We start from the raw sequence: 23,704 nt of genomic DNA on the forward strand, positions 1-23,704 counted from the left end.
AGATTACTTTAGGGCTATAAATATGCAATAAACAACAACCCAACCATTGATATGTAGGAGGCGGAACAACTTTTGACAAATGTGATTCAGGAATTTTGTCAAAGAGCCGAACCAGCCGAGTTGTTACCAAGTCGACCGAGTCATTACCGAGTTGGTCGAGTTGTTACCAAGTCGACCGAATCAATGATTGGCTCGATAACAACCCGGCCAGTCGTTTCGTTTCAGCCACCGAGCCGACTCGGCCAGGCATTGGCTCGGTCTAACTCGGCCGAGTCAGAGTCTACTCGGTTGTTTTTTAAAACAATGGATGCAGCACAATGATAGGTGAAGGAGTCACCTTGGAGAATCAGTTGAAGCAACATGTCTTCAACTGATCTCATGTATCGTCTTCTTAGAGATGATCTATGCTTTTGGATAAGTCAAAGTGTTGACTTCTGTTGTAAATGTACTATCTCTCTCTCTCTCTCTGATGAACTATTGAAGAACATATAAGAAGAATTGATCAAGGGTTTCCCCACATTGGGGTTTGTCCCTGGCTAGCGCCACATCTTGTGTCCTCTTGTCTTGGCTTGTCTTCTGCGATTTATGTTTATGTTCTATATGCAGTTTACTCTAATGCTAATGTGATTGCTAATCTGGAAAAGATATTGAGCTAACTGTGAAAATTGAAATAAATTGCTCTAAGCATAGAACATACCTAAAATTAACATGTATCAGAGCTGAGGTGAAGACAGTGCCTAAGCAAGAGTGAAAGAGCAATCACCGAAAATAGTTGGGAAAGGACAAAAGAATCAATGAATTCCTCATCCCTCTTCAAATTCACCAAGGGTGAAATCAAAGCAAAGAATATTATCAGAATGGCGTAGCAGAAGCTTTTGATGGCCTACCTAAAGATCACTTCATTGGGAAGTTTGGATCTAAGGGTGGAAGGAAAGGCAGATGCCTTGTTTGTAAATAAGTTCGGCCATTATGCGAAGGAGTGTCTAAATGGCAAGGACACATCACTTGATGATGATAATAATCATTCCAGGGACATCTTCAATGATCAAAGGAATGATAGGTAAGGCAGGTCATCAAGGAAACAGTCAACTCTTCAAAGGAAGCAAGGAACCTCAGGTATGAAGAATCAAATGTTGTTTCTGATAAGATAAAGAAGTGTTATCTTGTATTGGCCCTCTCCTTCAAATTCTTTGGGAATCTGACTTATTGATTGTAGTGCTTCAAGGCACTTCATCAGATAGAAGGGTGCTCTCTCTAATTTAGTAGAGATGGAAACAATCGTGGGATTATACTTGAAGCCGATGCCACCTATCCCAGAAAGGGTGTAGGGAATGTTACCCCTCAATTGAATGAGGGTAACTCGATTCATTTACAAAATTCTCTTTTGTGTACCTGATTGCAAGAAGAACCTGGTGTCCATTTCGGCAATAGAAGTCAATGGTTTTAGGGTGGCATTCATCGATGGAAAGGTACGTATTTGAAAATGGAATTTTCAATACTTTTGAGTTCAGGGTTGTATCAAGTTGCTGGAAGTCCATTGGGGACCATGTTAGTTGTCACATCTCATCTATAGCACCGGAGGTCTACTTATGGGGCCTTACCCGATGTGAGTCAGATGGTGACTCGGATGCCTGAATTCAAGAAGAGCATGAAGGTACATGTCTGAGATGTACCGAAGGAAAATCTTACAAGGGGACTATTCCCCTCATGTAGCAGGTCCACAGGTTTGGAACAATCAAGAAGAGTTTGAGATTCATGATCAGGAATCTCAGGTGGAAGAAAGCCCTCTATGGCTTGAAGCAAAACACCCCGGGCATAGTATGAGAGGATTGATAGCTATCTGATGAAGCTGAGATTCACTAGGAGTGAAGCCGATCCAAACCATTGCTCGAAGGTTGTGGATGATAGACCTCTCATACTGGCACCTTCTGAGGACGACCTATTTCTGACAGGTGCAGACCCTCTCATTTGCAGAAGTAAGAGGGAGTTGGATTCCGGATTTGAAATGGTGAACAGCAAGCCCGCGACTACCTCGATGGAGCTTAACTTTCAGAAGTTATATGGTGGTGATGTCGGACCAGATTTGGGAAATGCCTCTGAGTTTCATAAACTCATTTGCATTGATGTTCTTGGTGAACTTCCGTCCGGATATATGTTTTGCAGTTAGCATGGTGAGCTCATATATGGTTGAGCCACACTGGATTGGTGCCAAGAATCTTCTGAGATATCTTCAGGGCACAATCTCTTATGGACTGAGATACACTGCCAAAAACATAAATCTGCATGATTATTCAAATGTTGACTAGGAAGGCAGTGTGGAGGACTGCAAGAGCACTTCCGAGTGTTGGTTCTCTTTGGGTTCTGTTCGATATCCTGGATAAGCAGGAAGCAGAAGTTGGTTGCTATAAGCACCATTGAGACCGAACACATAGCTACGAGTATGATCTCGTGTGAAGCTACCTGGTTGTGGAAGCTCTTCAGCGAGCTGTTTGTACACATGATGGATACCACTAGGATCCTCTATGTCAACCTGGGGGGGATTCGATTGTTGAGGAATCTAATATTCTATGATTCCTCCAGTATATAGACATCAAATACTACCTTATCTAGGATATGGTACGTTGATGAGCGAGGAGGCTCGATCGCATTGAGACTGATATACAGGTCACAGACATTATGTCAAAGCCCCAGGGAAAGGTCAAATTTGTGACTTTCCCGAACAACTTGGAGTCATTAAGAGACCTTCTTATGAGGGTCTTGCATGATGCATGCATTGAGCTCTGGGAGCTCCGGGGGGCTTGGGGTACTTATTGGAGCAACAAGCGACCATAGGGCGACTCACCCTCCCCTAATGGTGCGTTGTGTACAGGGTGAATGGCTCAGGCTGCCCCTGTGATACCCCGTGGCAACTTAGGGACAAGATGAATGGTTCTCCTGTCGAGGCATCCTACCCATGCAGTCTGGGACGCATGGGAAGTACCTCTCATCTGGCCAATGAGCAGGGAAATGGGGTTAAGGACCATAGTACTAGTATCGATGGATGCATCGTTTTATCTACCGTACTCTCTATGCTAGGATGACCTCCATTGATCTAGGATCAATATGAGTGGTTTGAGACACTCTCTTGTGATATTGATCTGGGATCAATAAAACTGACTTCGGGTCAGTAGAGAATGGTATGAGACATTCTCGATCAATTCTTCTTCTTCATGGTTCAGCAGAGCAGAGTAGAGCAGAGCAGAGCAGAGCGGAGCAATGCAGGGCACTGATGGTAGAGATAGTACAGTCGAACATATGGATCAGTGGATGGAGTTCTCCCTAGTTGAGAGGCACCGATGGTAGAGATAGTACAGTCGGACATATGGATCAGCGGATGGAGTTCTCCCTAGTTGAAAGGGAGTGTTAAAATTGGTAACTAGGGCCAAACTCCATGTGGGTCATCTTATTTATGATAGCTGATATATTTCTTGGATCCCTCTCATCGAAAGGTGTAGGATTGATCTAAAGATCATCTGATTCTGATAAGTATTCATCCGATTAAAAATTTATTTGTGTTATAAGACAATTCGTCAAGGTCAGCCAGCAACCAAATAAACCCCACATGTGCTCAACATTTTAATATAAAAGGAGATGACTTGAGAGTCATTTCTCACACACACTTCTATCTTGATTTCTCTCCACTTGTCTTGGGTTTTAGCAAAAGAGAAATCTAGGAGTGGAAGCCCTAGATGTTGGAGGATAAGAGGCTGCCCTAGCTGCAGTCAAGAAGAAATACGTTGCCATAATCTAGAGGAAGCAGTCATGAAGAAAATCCCTAACGCTATCAAGAAGGAGCCTAAACCTATACATTGGTCCCTACTAAAACGCAGACCTAAAGGCAGCCCTCACTAAGCTATCCTAAGGCAGCTCAAGAAGGAGGAGGACGCTGATGTGAAGGGTCAAAGGGACAGCATGGAGGCTGCCCTAGACAGCGTGAAGGGTTGTGTGGACAGCGGAGCCTTAGCAGCAGCATGAAGGATCAAAGGGACAGCGTGGAGGCTGCCCTAGACGGCATGAAAGGGCTGTAGGGACGACGTGGGGACAGGACGGTTAAGAGCACAATAGACAAGCAACCAGGCCAAGGAGAATAGAAGCAATATGCTGTTGTTTGTGGACGAATAGCTGGGGGTGTAAGGGCTCCAGATGCCCTAACCAGTCACCATATAAGCAGCAATAAAGGCAGCATTAGTGCAGCAAATGTATGGGACAGCAAGCTAACTAGTGCAGCAAATGTATGGGACAGCAAGCTAACTAGTGCAGCTAAAATGTATGGGACAGCAAGGTAACTAGTGCAGCTAAAATGCATGGGACAGCAAGGTGACTAGTGCAGCCAAGATGCATGGGACAGCAAGCAAACTTGGAATGAACAGTGGGACAGTTGTATGCCACATAGGACAGCAGTGACTAGGATGTTACAGCAAAGGCACATGGGACAGCAGCAAGCATGGACAGCAAGGCAAGCATGGTGCAGCAGTATGATGTGTACATCATGGTCATGAGATGCAGCATTATGATGATGGGTGCAGCATGATGACGAGATGCAAAACAATGATAGGTGAAGGAGTCACCTTGGAGAATCAGTTGAAGCAATATGTCTTCAACTGATCTCATGTATCATCTTCTTAGAGATGATCTATGCTCTTATTTGGATAAGTCAAATTGTTGACTTATGTTGTAAATGTACTATCTCTCTCTCTGTGCTGAACTATTGAAGAACATATAAGAAGAGTTTATCAAGGGTTTCCCCACATTGAGGTTTGTCCCTGGCTAGTGCCACATCTTGTGTCCTCTTGTCTTGGTTTGTCTTCTGCGATTTATGTTTATGTTCTATCTGCAGTTTACTTTAACGCTGATGTGATTGCTAATCTGGAAAAGATATTGAACTAACTGTGAAAATTGAAATAAATTGCTCTGAGCATAGAATATACCTAAAATTAACACAATCATAGGAAAAAAAAGATGCACCCATGGATTTAACCATAATGATATAAAGAAGAAATGATTTTGGTTCAGGCATCTAAGAAGATTCTGGACACACAACTTTAGCCACTTGCATATTATTCTGTGGATGTTGCAAAGGAGACTAATCACAAACCGATTCGTTCCACAGATTGCATCTAAGACATAGAAGAATGTTTTGTGTCCCACAAGTTGTTGTGTTAATGATTGAAGATATATCCGAGATGCCTCAGCATGTAACAGTCGTTATAGCACCGAGTGTTGAAAGGTGTAACTAGGTTCGGTCTTCATAATGACACGTGTAATTAATAATTATGTAATTGACGTAAAGAAGAAAAATAAAATTATTTTTGCAATACTTAAATCATCGGTTTCATGATCAAGGAATTTTATTTTAGTTAAGGTTCCCATTGTGAGCCTTTAGGTTTTGTCATCAAGTCATAAAAGTCAAATTGAGTCAATGTCATGTATGAAGGACCCTTCTTGGGCATGTAACATTTGTATATGAGTCATTGAAAGAGTCAAAGAGACCCTCCAAGACCAAGCTCAAGCACCTCCATCAAGTCTGCCTTAAATGAAATAATGAAGCTACACCAAATGGCATGTCGGCCTATGGGCAAGGAGAAGTCGGTTTATTTACATAAGGAAACCACTATAAATAGGGCAGCTCGGCTCCATTTGACATCAAGCAATTCAGTCAAGCAAGTTTGCTATAAGAAGTGCGAAAAACATCAAGGAAGAAGGCTAATCATCAAGCGAAGGAGGAAGGAAGATAACTGAGTTCTTTTGGATATTTTTTTGGGCTAAACTCTTCCACACGTGTGAGATTTCAGACCTGTCCATTCCAGAAAAAGGGCCGAGGTACTATAGTCATAGTAAGGAGGAAGTTTTGCAAGAAAAACAAAGTGTTTATCAAGATGAATTGAAGGAGAGAAGGAATCCATTTAAAAGCGAGGGAAACAAGGTGTCTCTCTCTCACATACCTCAGTGAGGGTTTCTGAATTAGGGGCGAAAGTTGCAGACCTGAATCAAGGGGCCGAAGCTCTGAAGGATAGCCGAGAAAAAGGAAGAACCAAGGAGTTTGACTATCATTGACTCAAGGAAGCCTTGTGACTTGGTCTTGGAGAGGCAAATAGGTCAAGGGTCTTGGTCTTGGTATTCGTCAATTGAAGTCTCTATAAGAAGAAGAATTTGTTTGGGTTTTCCTCTCAAGTGGGAGAGTTTTTGGCCCTAGCTGATAGCCTACATTTTGAGTCTTTTGTCTCTTTATTGATTATGTTTTGGTAGTTGTTTGATGAAAAATGTTAAATTTTGGTATGTTCTATGCTTAGAGCAATTTTCTTCAATTTTTCATATTAGCCCAATGACAATATTCAGATTAGCAATAACATCAACACGATAGTAAAGTGCAGATAGAACATAAACATAAACACCAGAAGACAAGCTAAGACAAGAGGACACAAGATGAGGCACCAGCCACGGACAAACCCCAATGTGGGGAAACCCTTGATCAAATCTTCTTAAAGTCTTCAATAGTTCAACAGAGAGAGAGAGAGAGATAAAGTACAATTATTCAATGTCAATATTGACTTGCCAAATAAAAGATCTTCACCATGAAGATGACACAATGGAGTTATACTCGTGGCACCAAGGACTGCAACTCGGAATACTAATAGAGCTTAACTAGGGCGGTATTCATAATTGTACAACTGGTACAAAGATATTCTCAAATTGAAATATTCTCATAAGAAGAGTCGGATTGATAAGCCATCTTTAAGCATCAACATCATAACCAACATTGATAAGCCATCTTTAAGCATCAACATCATAACCAACATTGATAAGCCATCTTTAAGCATCAACATCATAACCAACATTGTCAAACATAGCAAGGGCTTGACTAACAAGCTCTAACTCTCCACAAGATTAGAGCACAATGTTGGGATCCTTTATGTGAGACACCACACTACCTCTCAAGGCGCATACCTCAACTGGATGTTCACTGGGTATGTCCTTCCAGGACTATCCTTATCTTGGATTTCCAATCCTCAAAGAATATCGGTCTTCTTCAACCACTCTTATCTTGGATACCCTGTCCTATCCTCAAAGAGTGTCGGCCCATGGGATTACTTCCTATCTTGATTTCCAATCCTCAAGGAGTACCACTCCCAAATGCTTATCCAATCCTCCATTCTCCCTATCACGACCCTCACTAGACATATGGTTGTTAGCCCTGGCCTAGTGCATGACACATGATAGAAGAGAATATGATGTCCATCATCACTCCCTCTCAACCAAAGAGGAGGTCCTCATTCCCTCTTAATCAGGGAATAGATCCTAGCTCCCTCTCAACTAGGGAGACATCATCAAAATCCTTAGCTGGTCTCATACATCATCAACACATCAGCTACTTGTCCTTCCGTGGAGATATTCAATAGTAGCTGCAGGGCTTCATTATACCAAGGCTTCAATCTTTTGGAAGTCAATTATTTTGTGAAGCCAAATACTTTCTCAAACTATCTTCATGACAGGGCTTTTCAGCTCCTCGCAATACCATAATATATTAGACTTCGATCTTTCTAGATCTTGTCAATCATCAATCAACTTTATCATCAATTGGTTCATCTGTCTTTCTCAAGGATCCAAACTTCCTCACAACTGCTAGCACATGCCTTCTATTCTTCATACCAAAGTTCTACCTCATCTTCTTCAAAGAGTCATATCAGCTTTCCAATATCAATTCTACTCTCATGCTTATCCAAGCCATCAATAGAGCTATCCACACAATTCATGTGTTCCATGATCAAACCAAGCAACGGTAGGTACAACATCATCAAACGAACTCTCCTTCCAACCTCTTCACATGCTCTGCAATATGTCCTACCAGGGAGCCAAGTCATATCCCAAGCAAATCATCAATATCAGAGTTGTCAAATTATAATGTCCTTTTGTGACAATGTTATGTTAAATTCTACTACTTGCTCCCTTTGAAGTCAACATACCTTTGAATCTTTTATCTTCATATTGCAACAAGGTTCTACTTCATCGTTTATGTGTTCCTAAAATGAACTCATCAGCTCGAAGCTTCAACATCATGTCCATCAAGGTCTTTACAGTTCCCTCTTTCCATCATGCTCATCATTTTCAAGGAATCATCAACAAGCACGGGTGTTGCTTTTCTTTGATCTTCCATCTTTCTTATCTTGCTTCTATAATTTTGACAGCCTTCATCATATACCTGCAATTCTTAGCAACAAGTACAACCAAGCAAGATATACAAAGACAAGAGCATAATGCTAATCCGGTAAATCTAGGGTTTCTATGATCTCTCAAAAGTGTATTTCTAGGGTTCTAGGTTTAAACCCTAGACATTCCTTTCATCCATCCTTTATTAGGAATTTCACTTTAGCGGAAACACCTATTCCTAGGGTTTTGTATTCAAGCCCTAGGTTTAACCTTAATTCAACTTTTGCCAGGGTTTAATATATACCCTAGAGTCTTTCTCTCGAAACTCTTTTATGCTAGGGTTTCGAGATACTTTAATATCAAAAAACACTATACCTACAAACCCTATATTCCATTTCCCAAAAGCTATGAATTCCTTTAGAGGGAACAAACAGTCAGGGTTAGGGTTTTCGCTTTTTGGGTTAGTTCAATTTAGGGTTCAGAAACCCTAAATACCAAAAGTCTTCAAGACTTCACAAACCTACCAACCCTAGAATATTAAGATATGCAATAGATTAACTGCAAAAACCCTAAAGACTTTACAAACCCTTTCTAATGATCATAACCATAGTCTAAACATTGTACATACCTCTGTGTTATTACCACACCTTCAGAGATTCAATCCTATCTTTATGTGTCAACACTTTTTCAATAGCATCAACTTCTCCTATGTTGAGCTGCCATCTTTGTCTTCACGCAGAGCTATGCTAATCTTCAAATATCGTTCCTTTCTTGACCCAGGTCATCACATTTCTTGGAGATGATCCAAACTGTTGTCCATTGACCATCATTGTCATACATTAATCAAGGGTGACTGCCATATGTACAATATCATTGTCATCATATCTCCAAGTCATGTCATCGTTGTTTTTCACACGAAACGTGGTGCTATTGACTTGTGGTCGTCCTTAAAAGACTTTATGTAAACCCCTGTGGCGAGCCACTGTAATGTCATTCTCTTCCAAAGAGATCCAAAATCATATTAAGTCGGCTTTTATACAGTTGTTATGAATAAAGTTGCCAAGTCGTATTTTCTTCACGGTTTAATATTTATTGTCCATATTGTCTCATTGTATTTTATACGAGCCATGGTATGATTACGTCCAAGCCACTGTAGTGTTGCGGTCACAGTCTTCATCAATTGTGCGAGCCACATCGTAATGTCAATTTCGATACTATTGTGTAGTAATACAATGCCACAGAGATGGATACCACAGACAATGTTACATGATGTCAATGTGTAGCGGATCAGAGCATGTGATATATGTAGCGAGCTAGATAAGCAATACGAACTCGTAAGACATTGTAGATTAACGAGCCATCAAATTAAGCGATGCGATGTGATTTCAAAGAACATGTCGATTCACAAAAATATTTATTCGAGCCAGGGAGTGAATTCGAGCCACCGGACCATATATGCCCACTGAAATGAATTGCTACTACTGTAATAAAAAGTGAGTCATGCCTTTGAATTTAGTGCCCAGAGTATGAGCCATGTGAGGGCCATTGTAAAGTGAACTAATGCGAACCATGATATCATTGATAGATACATCGAGTTCTGAGATTGTTAAGTTTAGGTAAGTTCTATGCTTAGATCAATTTATTTCAATTTTCATAGTTAGCTCAATACCTTTTCAAGATTAGCAATCACATCAGCATTAAAGTTAACTGTAGATAGAACATAAAAATAAATCGCAAAACACAAGCCAAGATGAGGACACAAGATGTGGCGCTAGCCAAGGACAAACCCCAATGTGGGGAAACCCTTGATCAATTCTTATATGATCTTCAATGGTTCAACAGAGAGCGAGAGAGAGAGAGAGAGAGAGATAGTACATTTACAACAGAAGTCAACACTTTGACTTTCTAGATAAGAGAATAGATCATCTCTACATGAGATCAGTTGAAGACATGCTGCTTCAACTAATTCTCCAAGGTGACTCCTTCACCTATCATTGTGTTGCATCTCGTCCATGTGCTGCACCTCATCGTGCTACACCATGCTGCACTCATCATCACAATGCTGGACCTAATGACCATGTTATGCACTTCATGCTGCTGCTCCTGTCACTGTGCTTCTCCAATCACTGGGTTGTTCTCAACACGGATCTGCACTCTATGTTGCACTCATCATCACTGCATTCAGTCATGTAGCTGCATCATACATAGTGTTGCACCCTTTTTATATTATGCTGCATTGCTACCCATCACTATATGCTGATAGCACTATGTTGTACTAGCTGTTGTCCCATAATATGTCCAGCTACACCAACATGCCCAAATAGTCCAATTAGACCATGTTGTCATTTGTTTGCACAACTGTTTGCTGCACACCTGGTTAGGGCACTTGCAACAGCCCTAGTTTCATCCCACAGTCAACAAACTAACCCTTTAAGGGCTGCGACATACCCTCATAGGTCTCCTCCTCACCCACGTTGCTTGCTTAGGGTGTTGTCCACCCTTGACAGCCCTCACACAACCTCTAGTTGTGTGCTATGGCCTGCAGCCTAGCACAACAGATTATTGTAGCAACAGACCTCCGAAAATGTGCCAAAATAACTTCCAAACAGCAACGTGTTTGACCCTTAGGAACTCGGCCTAACAGTCAGCCTTCTCGGCCCTCTTCACAGCAAACTCGGATCCTGATTATATCACTAATCCAGCCCTAAGACTATCCACACTTACCTCAGCCACTTAGCCTTCTATAGCAGACTTCGGATCCCTGTTTTCCCACATTGTCCAAACTCTAGGTTGTTGCGGCTAGGGTATATCCATATCACCCTTAGGTAGGGCAGCGTAGGGCCTCCTCTAGTTGTTGGTTAGGGCCTTCCCTTTGCTGCGGATTAGGGCTCCCTTTAGCTGCGGATTAGGGCTCTTCTCGCTGCGGATTAGGGCCTCTTCTAGTTGCGGATTAGGGCTCCCTTTAGCTGCAAATTAGGGCTCTTCTAGCTGCAGATTAGGGCCTCTTCTAGCTGTGGATTAGGGCTCCCTTTAGCTGCGGATTAGGGCTCTTCTAGCTATGGATTAGGGCTCTTCTAGATGACCCTTCTTTAGGGTTGCATAGAAGGCATCTCCTCTAGACCTCCTCTTCCACCAAAAACCCAAAACAAGTGGAGAGTGAGATCACAAGAGATGAGTTGTTAAATGACTGGAAGTCCTCCTTTATTTATACTAAAACGTTGAGCACAAGTGGGGTTTATTTGGTTGCTGGCCGACCTTGACGAATTGTCCCATAACACTAATACATTCGTATCTCCATGAATTCTTATCGGAATCGGATGATCTTTAGATCAATCTTACACCTCTTGATGAGAGGGATCCAAGAAAAATATCAGCTACCATAAATAAGATGACCCACATGGAGTTTGGCCCTAGTTGCCAGTTTTAACACTCCCTCTCAACTAGGGAGAACTCCATCTGCTGATCCATATGTCCGACTGTACTATCTCTACCATCAGTGCCCTGCATTGCTCCGCTCTGCTGAACCATGGAGAAGAAGAATTGATCGAGAATGTCTCATACCATTCTCTACTGACCTGAAGTCAGTTTCATCTTACTGACCCGAAGTCAGTTTTATTGATCCCAAATCAATATCACAAGAGAGTGTCTCAAACCACTCATACTGATCCCAGATCAGTTTCGTTGATCCCAGATCAATGGATGTTGACCTCTTCTTCCACCTGCTACTCGATCTACTGGCTCGACTTCTCTTGCTGAATTACCTGACTAGAAAATCGAACTACCCAGGCCACTGAGTATTTACACTGGTGTGTTCTCCATCTACCAATCGACTTCTTCTTATAATCTCCTGTTGGGACTCCAATGGCCAAGATTAAAACTTAATCGATGGCTAAGACCATCTCCAAGTTGATCCGTGTGAGTTTCTAGATAATTCACACCGTTCTCAATTAATTACTATTAATCAAACATTTTTCCTAAGTTAGACTTAGGAAATTTTTAATTATGGTCAATTAATTTAATTGAGCCATCTCTAGGTGGAATTTCCATAAACGATTTTTGGGTTTTGGAGAGCTCGTGTTTCAACCTCCACAAAGTTTGGAGAGTAGAACACCTCCGACGCTACAAAAACTAACATTCAGTTGTACTTTATGACTCGATAAGCCCATGATTAAGAGGCACCGGTTTCCTTTCATATCTTGCCATTCCTTGTTCTTTACCTTCATTTTCCTATCTAGTCCTTATCCCATTTCCTATACTACAACAACCATACATTTTGTTAAGGCTTACTCATCTTATATCACCTAAGAGCCCCACTCCATAGCCTAAGCTAGAGATACACCCCTTGAGTTGGAGAAGAGACAACCTAAAAGGAGAGAAAGAGCTACTCAAGTGACAGTGGGTACCTTCCCAAGTTGCATGAAACTAGATACCTATTGCTTGAGACTTCACATCATGTGGGTTGCTAGATTTTGTTGAAACACAGTACATTATGCATCCTCTTGTACTCACCATTAAGCATATCTAATGAAACAATTTTCACCCACCTATTTCATTTTTAATGTCATATCCAAGGATTATAGTTCTATATATTAAAATTGCATTATATGTGACCATTGACAAGCCAACGCCTCTCATGTTAAGTAGTCCCTAACCCGATTATGAGCACCTTAAAAAGCTTAAATTTGTAAGCCTCAGTGCTGTAAACGATTTGACTTGGTTACTTCAAGAAACTAGATTAGCTTTAGTGTCTTCTTTTTAATTCAACAATCAATTTTGGGCATTCTTTCTTCTATTGTATTTTGTTTTTCTATTGTAGTGCCAGAGACCATTGCATTTACTTTTCCTCTGTTCTATTGTTCCCTCCTGCTAAAAGAGTAGCTATAGGCATCTCTAGATTCATCTAAAACATCTGATCCACACAAAACCTTTGCTCCTTTTAGGGTAAAGCGGTCAACCATGCTCTACATTTTCATCTGAAAAGCTTCTTCCTCAGGCATAATCTGATAGTTACATATTACGATTCACATGCTGGTCGAGCAATCCTGGTCTTCTTAAGTAGTTACATCACTTATATGTAAAAACACCTTCATCACTTAAATTATGCAAGAGCTGCACAATCTCTAGCCTCCCACTGACTAATTTCATCATGGCCTGAGGTCAACTTCTTCTCCTTGCATTCCATGATCACAAATAAATCTTTATTCCAGTGAAGGGCAACTCGGCATCAACAAAAAACTGGCAGGTGTCATCAACTCAGGAAATCAGCAAAATCAGGAAAAATTGGTAAAAAATCGGCGAAACTTAGCAAACATAAACTTCAACCCGAAAAACTAAAAAAAACCAGCAACCTGAATAACTCCTGAAAATTTGGAATAATCAGGAGAAATAGGAGATTTTTACAACACTGCTCTATTTAACAAAAACATCTTAATTTGGAGTTTTTAAAAGTAAAACCTACTAGCATCAACTTGTTCACAATCCTCTGATATTCTGCTGCAACTATTGTGGCTCCGTCTATATCTTGAAACTCTTTAAAGAAGGTTTTCCTCTGCTTGCAGTATTCAATATTGATAAGAAAATTTTGATTCAGACTAATTATTCGACTAAACTAAACCTGTCTTTGATATTATGTTTAAAAAGCATTGAGTACAGAGTGTGACAGAGAGTACAAACTTCAAAGTGTAATGAATAAAATATATAAATAATATAAATATAATGTAAAAGATAATAATCATAAATAATAGTTAGTTAAGCTAGTAATTAGGTTGAAGAGGCATGTCTAATAGGACATGACTCTTCATGAAGAAACACTTGCTTGGTATATAAGCAAGCCTCTCGTTCTCATTTGTAAATCATCATCATTCATTCTTATTCTTATTCTTATTTTTATTTAATATAATATTTATATCCTAAATAGATATCTTCACATTCCAAGACTTTTGGAGTAATTAAATTGTAGAAGGAACTTTGTTCGCTTAAATCATCATCATTCATTCTTATTCTTATTTTTATTTAATATAATATTTATATCCTAAATAGATATCTTCACATTCCAAGACTTTTGGAGTAATTAAATTGTAGAAGGAACTTTGTTCGCTTCATTTGGTATCAGAGCCACGTGTTTGGCTGATCACCAGGCCTTTGGCTATCAACTTATCATCAACCTGGTTGTTGTCATAATTGAAGCGTTTCGCTATATATTGGAAGATTCTCCATTTTTTAGGCCTTTGGCCATATAAAAAAAATATATATATATATATATAAGTAAATAAATTAAAAAAAGAAGAAAAAACAAAACGGATACAAAATCTCATACCAAGTATATTTAAAACTTTTTACATGGAGAAGCCCGTGGTTTTAAAAACAACCCATGGTAATTGCCCATGGTATTTTAAAAAGTTAAAGGAAAAAAAAAAAGAAGAATACATTTTACTTTTTACGTGGAACGGAGGTTTTAAAAACAACCCATGGTAATAGCCCATGGTATTTTAAAAAGTTAAAGAAAAAACAAGGATACAAAAGCTCTTACGTGAAAGGTAAATATTACTTTTTACAGGACGTTGTAAAAACAGCCCATGGTATTTTAAAAGTAAAAGATATTTTGATAACATTGGAGAAAAAAAGGTGTGATCTAAATAATTTTAATCGTTCAAATCTAAAGATCTAAAGATTGTGACCGTACCAAGAGTCATGTCTCATCCAAATTTTCTGAGAAAAAAATATTATTATAATTATAAAAAAGGATACTATATAAGCCTTGTATAGTTACATATAAAAGGAAAAGTGGGTCTCAAAAAAGTATATATAAATTTTATATAATTAGAATTTTATAATATATATAAATTAAAGTTATATAATATATATAATTTATAATTATAAAAAAAAAAAAAAATATATATATATATATATATATATATTATTATTATTATATAAAAAAAATTATTAAAAGAGTGAACAAAAAAAAAAAGAAGAGAAGGAGAATATTTGAAAAATATATATAGGAGAAATAAGTGATATTTTATAATAAAAATAGCTCCAGTTGACATATTGTTTACGTAAAAACATCAAGGAAAAAATGGAGACTAGTAATGAAAGGTTTCCTGAAACCCGTAGTACATGTGTTCGCACACTATTTAACATCAAAGGATCACTCTCAGGAAGAGACATCATAATATCTACCAGTCCTACTGAAAGAAGTAATTATGTTAGCCCTAAATGTGATCAATTGGTGAATCCTGAATCAAATATAGTTGAAACAAATTTTTTTGGCAAACAATACGATATAAGCAATTTACACCTCAGTATTGGAGATTATACTTTTACCTCACAATTCACCGTGCAAACCCTATCTTTTAACGATAGTGACATTGTTTTGGGATCACCACGGATGAAAACTCTACGTTCCTTTATTCTAAATACTAAGAAAAAGTTTTTAACATTTTTTTACAAGAAGAAGAAAATAACGCTCCAAGATTTTACACTAAAACCAAATTATCTCAGATATTTCAAAAGTAATGTCTCAATAAGGTAAAAAGGTCTTACAAAATATGCAAAAAGAAATTGACAAAATCAATGTTGACAAAAATGAAGAAGTTTCTCGATTTAAAAACCATAGCGAAAAATTATTGTCACAAATTAAGAAACTTAAGAAGGATAAGAAGTCATTAGAAAACAAGGTACAACAACTTATCTAGAAAGAAGCATCAAATGTAGGAATTCAAGTTGATGACAAAACAACAAATACCAATCGAGTGAATATGACAACTCAAGAAGACAAGTCAGTTAAAGACATGACACACTTAGATGTCGCATCTCAGAAAATGAACATCCCATGTGAATGTTCCATAACCATCTCAATAACATCTTTGCCAGAAGAAAATATAAAAATTGGCACATGCCCAGTAAGGAGAAATCAAACCAAAAAAGTTCCATATCAGCATCTGAATCATGAGAACAGACGAATCAACCATGCTACATATTTGAACCAGTCAGAACCAAGACAACAAATTAATGTTTCAGAGAATAATGACGTAACATCAATTCCGTCTTATGCTGACAAGTCGTTACAAAATTTTAGTGATCAGAATTCTATATAGAAGATTAATCTGGGATGGTCTGATCCCTTCTCAGTGCGACAATTTTGTTTGTCACTAAGAAGATCATATCAGCTTGTATCGACGAAGATAAATGTTCCAAGAGAGAAAGACTTTCAAAGCCGAAAAAGAAATCAAGCCTTTTTTCATCGACAAGCTTTGAGGACAAAGCTCTTTGAGGAAGGAGGCAATGTAACGAATAAAATATATAAATAATATAAATATAATGTAAAAGATAATAATCATAAATAATAGTTAGTTAAGCTAGTAATTAGGTTGAAGAGGCATGTCTAATAGGACATGACTCTTCATGAAGAGACACTTGCTTGGTATATAAGCAAACCTCTCGTTCTCATTTGTAAATCATCATCATTCATTCTTATTCTTATCTTTATTTAATATAATATTTATATCCTAAATGGATATCTTCATATTCCAAGACTTTTGGAGTAATTAAATTGTAGAAGGAACTTTGTTCGCTTCACAAAGAAGAAAAGATAACCTAAAAAGTTTCTAAAAGGATTTTCACTAGTTGAATAAATGAGTAGGATGCACGATGCCATGACATACTATTTCAATTTACAAGTCTTCCAATGGAATTACGATACATTTTGCCTTCCCATGATAGCTCCAAGAGAGTATTTACAAAATATGGAGTATTTCATTTGATTAGCCTTATAACATACTAACAAAGACTAAGAAAGGACACTTCAGAACACTACAGCAAATATATTGGACTGTTAGTTTTGGTAGGATATTTAGTTTGGCAACCGTGCTTGCCCCATTTAAAGTGCATGATGAAAGTCATATGCAGATTGAAAGATTAATATCTAAAACAAATGTAATAAGACAAATAAATTTTTATTGACGTATCCTACACATGCATGCCTAAAATGGTGGTACAAAGACAATAAAACAAATGCCTATGGATATATTCTAGAAATAAGACCAAAACAACATAATGGAAGAATGAACCTGTACAGAGATAGCATGGAACAGAAAGTCGTCCATGCCTGGGGAGCTTGAAGTTAAAGCACTTAGCTACAATGATCCTACCAGGGCACAATTTTATGGTTCATAAATTATTCTGCCTTCTCTTAGTCTGCATGTACTAAAGCATTATTGGAATGTACTTCATGGCTGCCTAATGCTGAACCAATGGAATATTGAGTCCTATAGAGAGATAGAATGGAACGTAGTGCCACCCTTGCCTGGGAAACATGAATTTTTGGCAGTTGGCTACAATGATCCAACCAAGGTACTGTGGTTTAATTTTAATGGTTCATATATTACTCTGCCTTCTGCAATTAATCTGCCATGTACTAAAGCCTTATTGAAGTGGAATTCACAGCTGCATAATGCTGAAATAGTGGAAGAATAGACCTAATAGAGATATACCATGGTAAATAGGGCTATCCTTACCTGGAAAACTTGAAGTTTTAGCACTTAGTTACAATGATCCAAACAGGGCACTGTGGTTTAATTTTTTACAGTTCATATTGTATTCTGTCTTTCTGCAGTTAGTCTGCATGTACTAGAACCTTAATGGAGTGCACTTCATAACTGCATAATGCTGAAAAAAGAACAAAAATACCAAAAGCAAGGAACAAATAAATAGCAAAAATAATAGGACACGTACGTTTGTAGGAACCACTTGTGTAAAAGTCTCCTAGCTTCAGAAAAGACCTCTGGAGCAGCGGCCAAGCTGATAACCATTGAATTCCAAGCATATCTATGCTGCAATTCATTCTTCACATGTAACAATGGCCTTTTTACAGCTTCCAATAAAAGATTCGACATATCCTGCTTCAAAAGAAGAGGTTGAAAGCACCATGCGAGTAATCTGTGGCCAGCCAAAAGTAGTCCTTAAAATTCTGCTCACCACAACATGACCATCAATCAGATATTGCTGATTATGAACCTCTGAAATTTTGAATCTAATTAGTCATTACAAGTAAAATAATTTAAAACTAGTTTAAGTGAATGTTACTAGAAACTGCCAAAACAACAAAAAAAGGGTGCAATGAAGTTACAAGCACCAATTTACAAGTACTAGATAACAAATTTCCTTAAACAATATAGTAAACACTGAAGCACTTTCTATTGCTGGCAGCTACAAGCCATGGGAAGCTAGTCTAAGATCATTACATGTATGTGAGAGGCTTCAGCAACGCTTGGGCTTTATGAAATCAAGATCGACTAAAGGCCTATTTTTGCTTTATCAATCTAAGATCATAGCACTTTCAAAACACTAGAATATATTCGCATCAATTTCCTACGATCACATCTTCAGAGAAAGGAACCATGCAGAAACAGATTATCAAAGTAAGGTATCCTTCCAGCTCAGGGAGAATGGAATATCCTGGAGGGTAAGGATGGCCACTGTTCGGAATATCCACATGCCTCTTTCTATTCAAACCATAGGTTGTCTACACCTTGCTGTATTTTCATAGTCTGTTGTTAGATTATCTTTTTGTTTTACTGTTTATGGGGACTCTTTTCTATGAACCTTCTATACTGTTGTCGTTCAAGAGGAATGGAATCTCACTTTGAAGTTTTGAATATGCAATGCAGGATAGCCTGTAAGACTTTTTGATGATACCTCCCACAGGACACATTTTGGTATGGAAAAGGCCTGAGACAGATTTTGATCATTGTACATCTTGTTTTTGATACCAGTCCCAGAATACTTTGTGTTAAAATTGGCAACTAGGGCCAAGTTCCACCTTGGAACAGCTCATTTGATGGAGATGATGATTGCATTAAATTCCTCTTTTCGAGAGGGCCAAAATTGATATAAAGATCATCTCATTTGGACAAGCAGAAGTGTGATTTTGAATTTATGCCCACACGTGCAAATTGTTCAGGTCGGCCACATCATCATGTCGGCTCATGAAGCCCAATGGACATGACTCTTCACCCTAAACGACTTGTATAAATGCAAGTGACCTTTCACCTCATTTGGCATCATCATCACTCACGCATTCTCTCTCCTCTCATTGGTTCGTACAACATTGGGCATTCTCTCTCTCTCTCACATGTGTGGCACAAGAAAGACAAATTTCTGGGCAGAGTTGCAGGGCCAAAAATTTCAGGAAGCAGACCAAGTTTGACCAGCGTTGACCAGGAGTTCGTTGACCAGCTTTGACTACGATTTTTGGAGGATCATTTCCGTCTTTTTAGGCCGCATTTCTGGGCACAGAAATCGAGGGAATCTGGGCAGTTTGACCAGCGCTGACTTCAGGGTTGACTGCAATTATGACCGCAGAAAATTACAGCAGTTTTTCTCTCTCCTTTGACTGAGTTTGACTGGACTGTTTTGGGCTGATTTTGACCAACAAGGAAGGCTGAGTTTGACTGTGGTTGACCAAGTTCAAGGAGGCAGGTTTGACAGCTGCATTGACCATATTTGACTTTCTGGTTAGAACTTATTTGACTGCAGTTGACTGCAGATTTTGACAGGGCTGTTTTGACTTTGAATTTAGCAAGTCAATTTGACTTGTGTACTCTCTCTCTGCTGAACATTTTGATATAATAATAAGAAGAATTGATCAAAGGGTTTTACCCACATTGGGGTTTTTCCCTGGCATCCGCCAAATCTGGTGTCCTCTTGTCTTGGCTTGTCTTCTGCATATTGTTTCATGTTCTATCTACTTTTACTGCCAATGTGATTAATGGTTAAAGTGATTGCTATTGGAAATTGTCATCGGGCTGCTAAAGGAACATTGAAGTAATTGTGCTAAGCATATAACAAACCATTGTTAACTAAAATTAACATTGTGTCATATAAATGGTCAGAGACAAGTTTTATTATCAATTGTTTAGCATCTGTCTCATGTAATTTTACTCCTATGAAATAAAGTTACAATCTTTTCCTGCAGGAAAAAGACACTTTCATGCTGAAAATTGGGACAGCTATGGGATGAATTTCCCATGAGAAACCCTACTGCCCCAAGAACAACCTAAAGACCCAAAGGAAAGCCTATAGAGGATTTATATTGGTCAAAAGGAAAATTCAATTGGATAAAAGAAAATTATTATTATTAATTTAATAACAATTTGGGAAAGAAATTATTTTGGAAAAATATGTTTAATAATGAAGAAACTGAATTTGAGGTTTCCCTCCAAATTATCAAAGTTGGCTCACACAAGGGACGTATCCCTTCATATGATCAATCAACTATAAATTCCCCATCGCTAAGCCTCATTTGACACACAAGCATCACGTACATTTCTCTGCGGTTCGTATGTTCCATTTGCTCGCATTTCTGTAGTTGTTCGCATTTGTTCTATTGGCTCAATTATGTGTACTCTGTGGTTCGTATCAATGTGTTGTAGCTTGCATTAATATTCTGAGGTTCACATCACTATGGTCCGCATTACACTCTATGATCGGCATTTTGTCTTTCTAAGTCTTGCAATTCAACTGTGGCTCGCTCAGTGACTTGGATGTTCAACTGTACTTGCATCAGTTTCTTTGTGGTTCATATAGTCTAGCTAAGGCTCGCATATTACAGGGGCACAGCAGCTCGCTATCACAGTGGCTCGTATTACAGTGATTAGCATGTACTGTTGTTATGGCTCACATCTATGTTGATGTTTGCATATTTCATGTTATGGTTCCAATATATTTATGGCTCACATAGTAACATACCTTATGTTATGGTACGTAAAATTTTTGTTATGGCTTCCATCTATGATATGGCTCGCATCTTGTAGCTCTTGTGGCTTGCAATATGATGTATGGACAGTGATCTAAATACACAGTGAGACAGTAATAAATACAACATGAAACACTGATCTATATATTCAGTGAGACAGTGATAGGTATAACACGAGATAATGATATATATATATATATATATATATAGAGAGAGAGAGAGAGAGAGTAAACTATATAGAGTGAAACTGCGATCTATACAACAGTGATAGCATGACTAAGTTATGTGACCAAGATACATGAAAAGCGTCTTCATAATATAAGGCAATATGTTGTATGGTTATGATATGTGTTTTCATGTTGACAGCGATGACGACAGTATCATATGTATATGCTAGCAGTGATATTGTACTGTGACTGAATTTGACAGAGAAATATAGCAGTATTGTTAGGACAGCATGTCAATGATCTAATGTGCTCTGATTAGTGACATGTGGACTGTAACTCTTATGATACATTGTGTCAGTGGCCTTGCTTTTATATGATGACCGTGACCATGTTTATGATACATGATGTAGAACAGTAACCTTGGCTATGTCAGTGACCTCGTTGCATAAGAATGAATTTGATGAATGACAGTGGCAGTAACAGTAACCTTGATAATGACTGACAGTGACAGTGGCAGTAATGATGTCCTTATATTGATGACACTTATTGCAGTGACATGGATGATGCTACTTAAGACAGTGATATGATAGTAGCTCTCATCGACTTGTTTGATTATCAAAGATCAGAGCATTCAGTTCACAATCGTAGTTGTGAATTGACTTGGGTTGGCTCTTGAAGGCCTGATGTGATTGATGTATCTCATTCTTATTGTACTTTGTATCTCAGCTGAACAATTGATGAATATCTAATAGAAGAAGAATCTAGTTGGGTTTTTCCCCTTGTGGGGTTTTGCCCTGGTCTCTAACTTAAATCTTGGTGTCTCTATTGTGCATGATTTTCTTCTAATGTTCTTTATTTTTACTGCTTTGTTGACATTATTGTTCTCTCTACATAATTGCTAATGATGTTATGATGTTATGGGGTGAATGTAATATGTAAATGATGAAAAGTTTGAAAAATACAATTATCTATAGCAAAGAACAACCTAGCCATAAAAATTAACATTTCAAAATGTGAAAAATTCTATATAGAAATCCAACTGCAGTGAATGATATTATTTCTTCTACTTATTAATTCATAAATAAGTTATTCACAGTGTTTCTACGGCAAATATCGAAATAAATTCTACTGCGGCCTTCACAATTAAAATACTGTGGAAAGTAACTGCAAGGAAAAATACTAGCACAAGTATAATCACAATGACAGAGTTATTTTTGGACAATTGTCCCCGGAAAAACCGAATGCGGGAAAACCGGTGCAGCTAATGAGGGTTTCTTTATTAATCTTCAGCAAAAATCTCATGTCCAAGATACAACCAGCATAATAGAAGAGGAATCTCTATGATAAATTTACCGACACCTCTCTCACACTTCTCGTGAGATTCTGATCCGGGAGAGGACCTGCTGCCCACTTCGCGTCTCACTGCATCAACTTCTGCATGGGGACTGCGCAGTCCCAGCGTCAACCTCTATGTTGTTCTTCTATGTCAAAGCCTCTACGCTATCCCTTCTCTGCTCTACGTCTTCTGCTCTTGCACTCCTAACTGATGTTGCTACCCTCTCTCTCCTCCTCACCTGCAACTCTACCTCTGAATCGATTTCCTCTTGTTGAACTTCGACCAATGAGAAAATCGATCTTACACGGGTAACTGAGTATCTACCTGGTGTGTCTTCCAAATGCCCATTGAAGTCCTTCTTATAATCCTCCAGTTGAGAACCAACGGCCCAGATTAAATTCTAATCAATGGCTTCGATCATTTGGACTCGATCACCCACAGTTAGATTAATATCCTTTAATTATTTTAATTTCCTAAGTTTAAACTTAGATACCCATCAAAAATAATTAATTATTTTAATAAAATTGTCTCCGGGTGGAATTTCCCAAAACGATTTATGGGTATTGTGGAATGTATGTGTCCAAGCCTCCCTGCAAATTTTGGGACTTAGATCACGTCCGATGCTACCAGAAATCAACACTCCCTCTTAGTGAGGAATGTGCTCTAGAAATGCACCCTACTGAAGCATCACCCTGTTCTGTAAAATCTCCCTCTGCGCTATTGATGTCTGACATCATTACCCACCAACTACTGCGCAAATGATGCATTCGTACTCCTCTTGACCCTACCACTGCCAACACTGCATCTATACTGCAACTTCCTGCCACTGCAACTAAGAAACCACGTGTTTCTGCTACTGAAACGGATTCTCTACCATACCCATCTACTCTTTGAACTGGATGAACTTAGCTCTTCCTAGAACCTTTGTGAGTACGTCTGCTACCTGATTTCCTGTGGAGACATACTGCAATTGTACTGCCCCACGCTGAACACAGTCTCTGATAAAGTGACATCTGATATCAATGTGTTTCGACCAATCATGAAATACTGGATTCCCGGAGAGTTTAATACAACTCTGATTATCGCAAAAAATATTGGTCACCTCCATCCTTTTCCTAAACAAACTCACAAGCAGTTTTCTAAGCCATATAGCTTCGCATTTAGCTGTGTTGGCCACCATACATTCTGATTTTGTTGATCTTAAAGCTACTGACTTCTGCTTCCTGCTGCACCAAGAGATCATTCTTGACCCAACACTGAAGC

The 23,704-nt window shown here is 38.6% G+C and overlaps 1 protein-coding gene across 7 annotated transcripts in view; it reads right to left on the reverse strand.

The window, feature by feature from the left end:
* Positions 1–23,704, reverse strand: part of LOC149148247 (uncharacterized) — a 205,000-nt gene that overhangs the window by 47,137 nt on the left and 134,159 nt on the right. For all 7 annotated transcript variants that reach the window (XM_089440038.1, XM_089440040.1, XM_089440035.1 and 4 more), the window contains one exon: positions 17,917–18,120. In XM_089440038.1, the coding sequence (XP_089296164.1) occupies positions 17,917–18,120 (204 nt within the window). The remainder of the gene's footprint in view (positions 1–17,916; positions 18,121–23,704) is intronic.

The sequence above is a fragment of the Pinus tabuliformis genome, chromosome 9, assembly GCF_031772625.1.
Source record: "Pinus tabuliformis cultivar Carrire ecotype Pingquan chromosome 9, CPIR1, whole genome shotgun sequence".
Taxonomy (NCBI): domain Eukaryota; kingdom Viridiplantae; phylum Streptophyta; class Pinopsida; order Pinales; family Pinaceae; genus Pinus; species Pinus tabuliformis.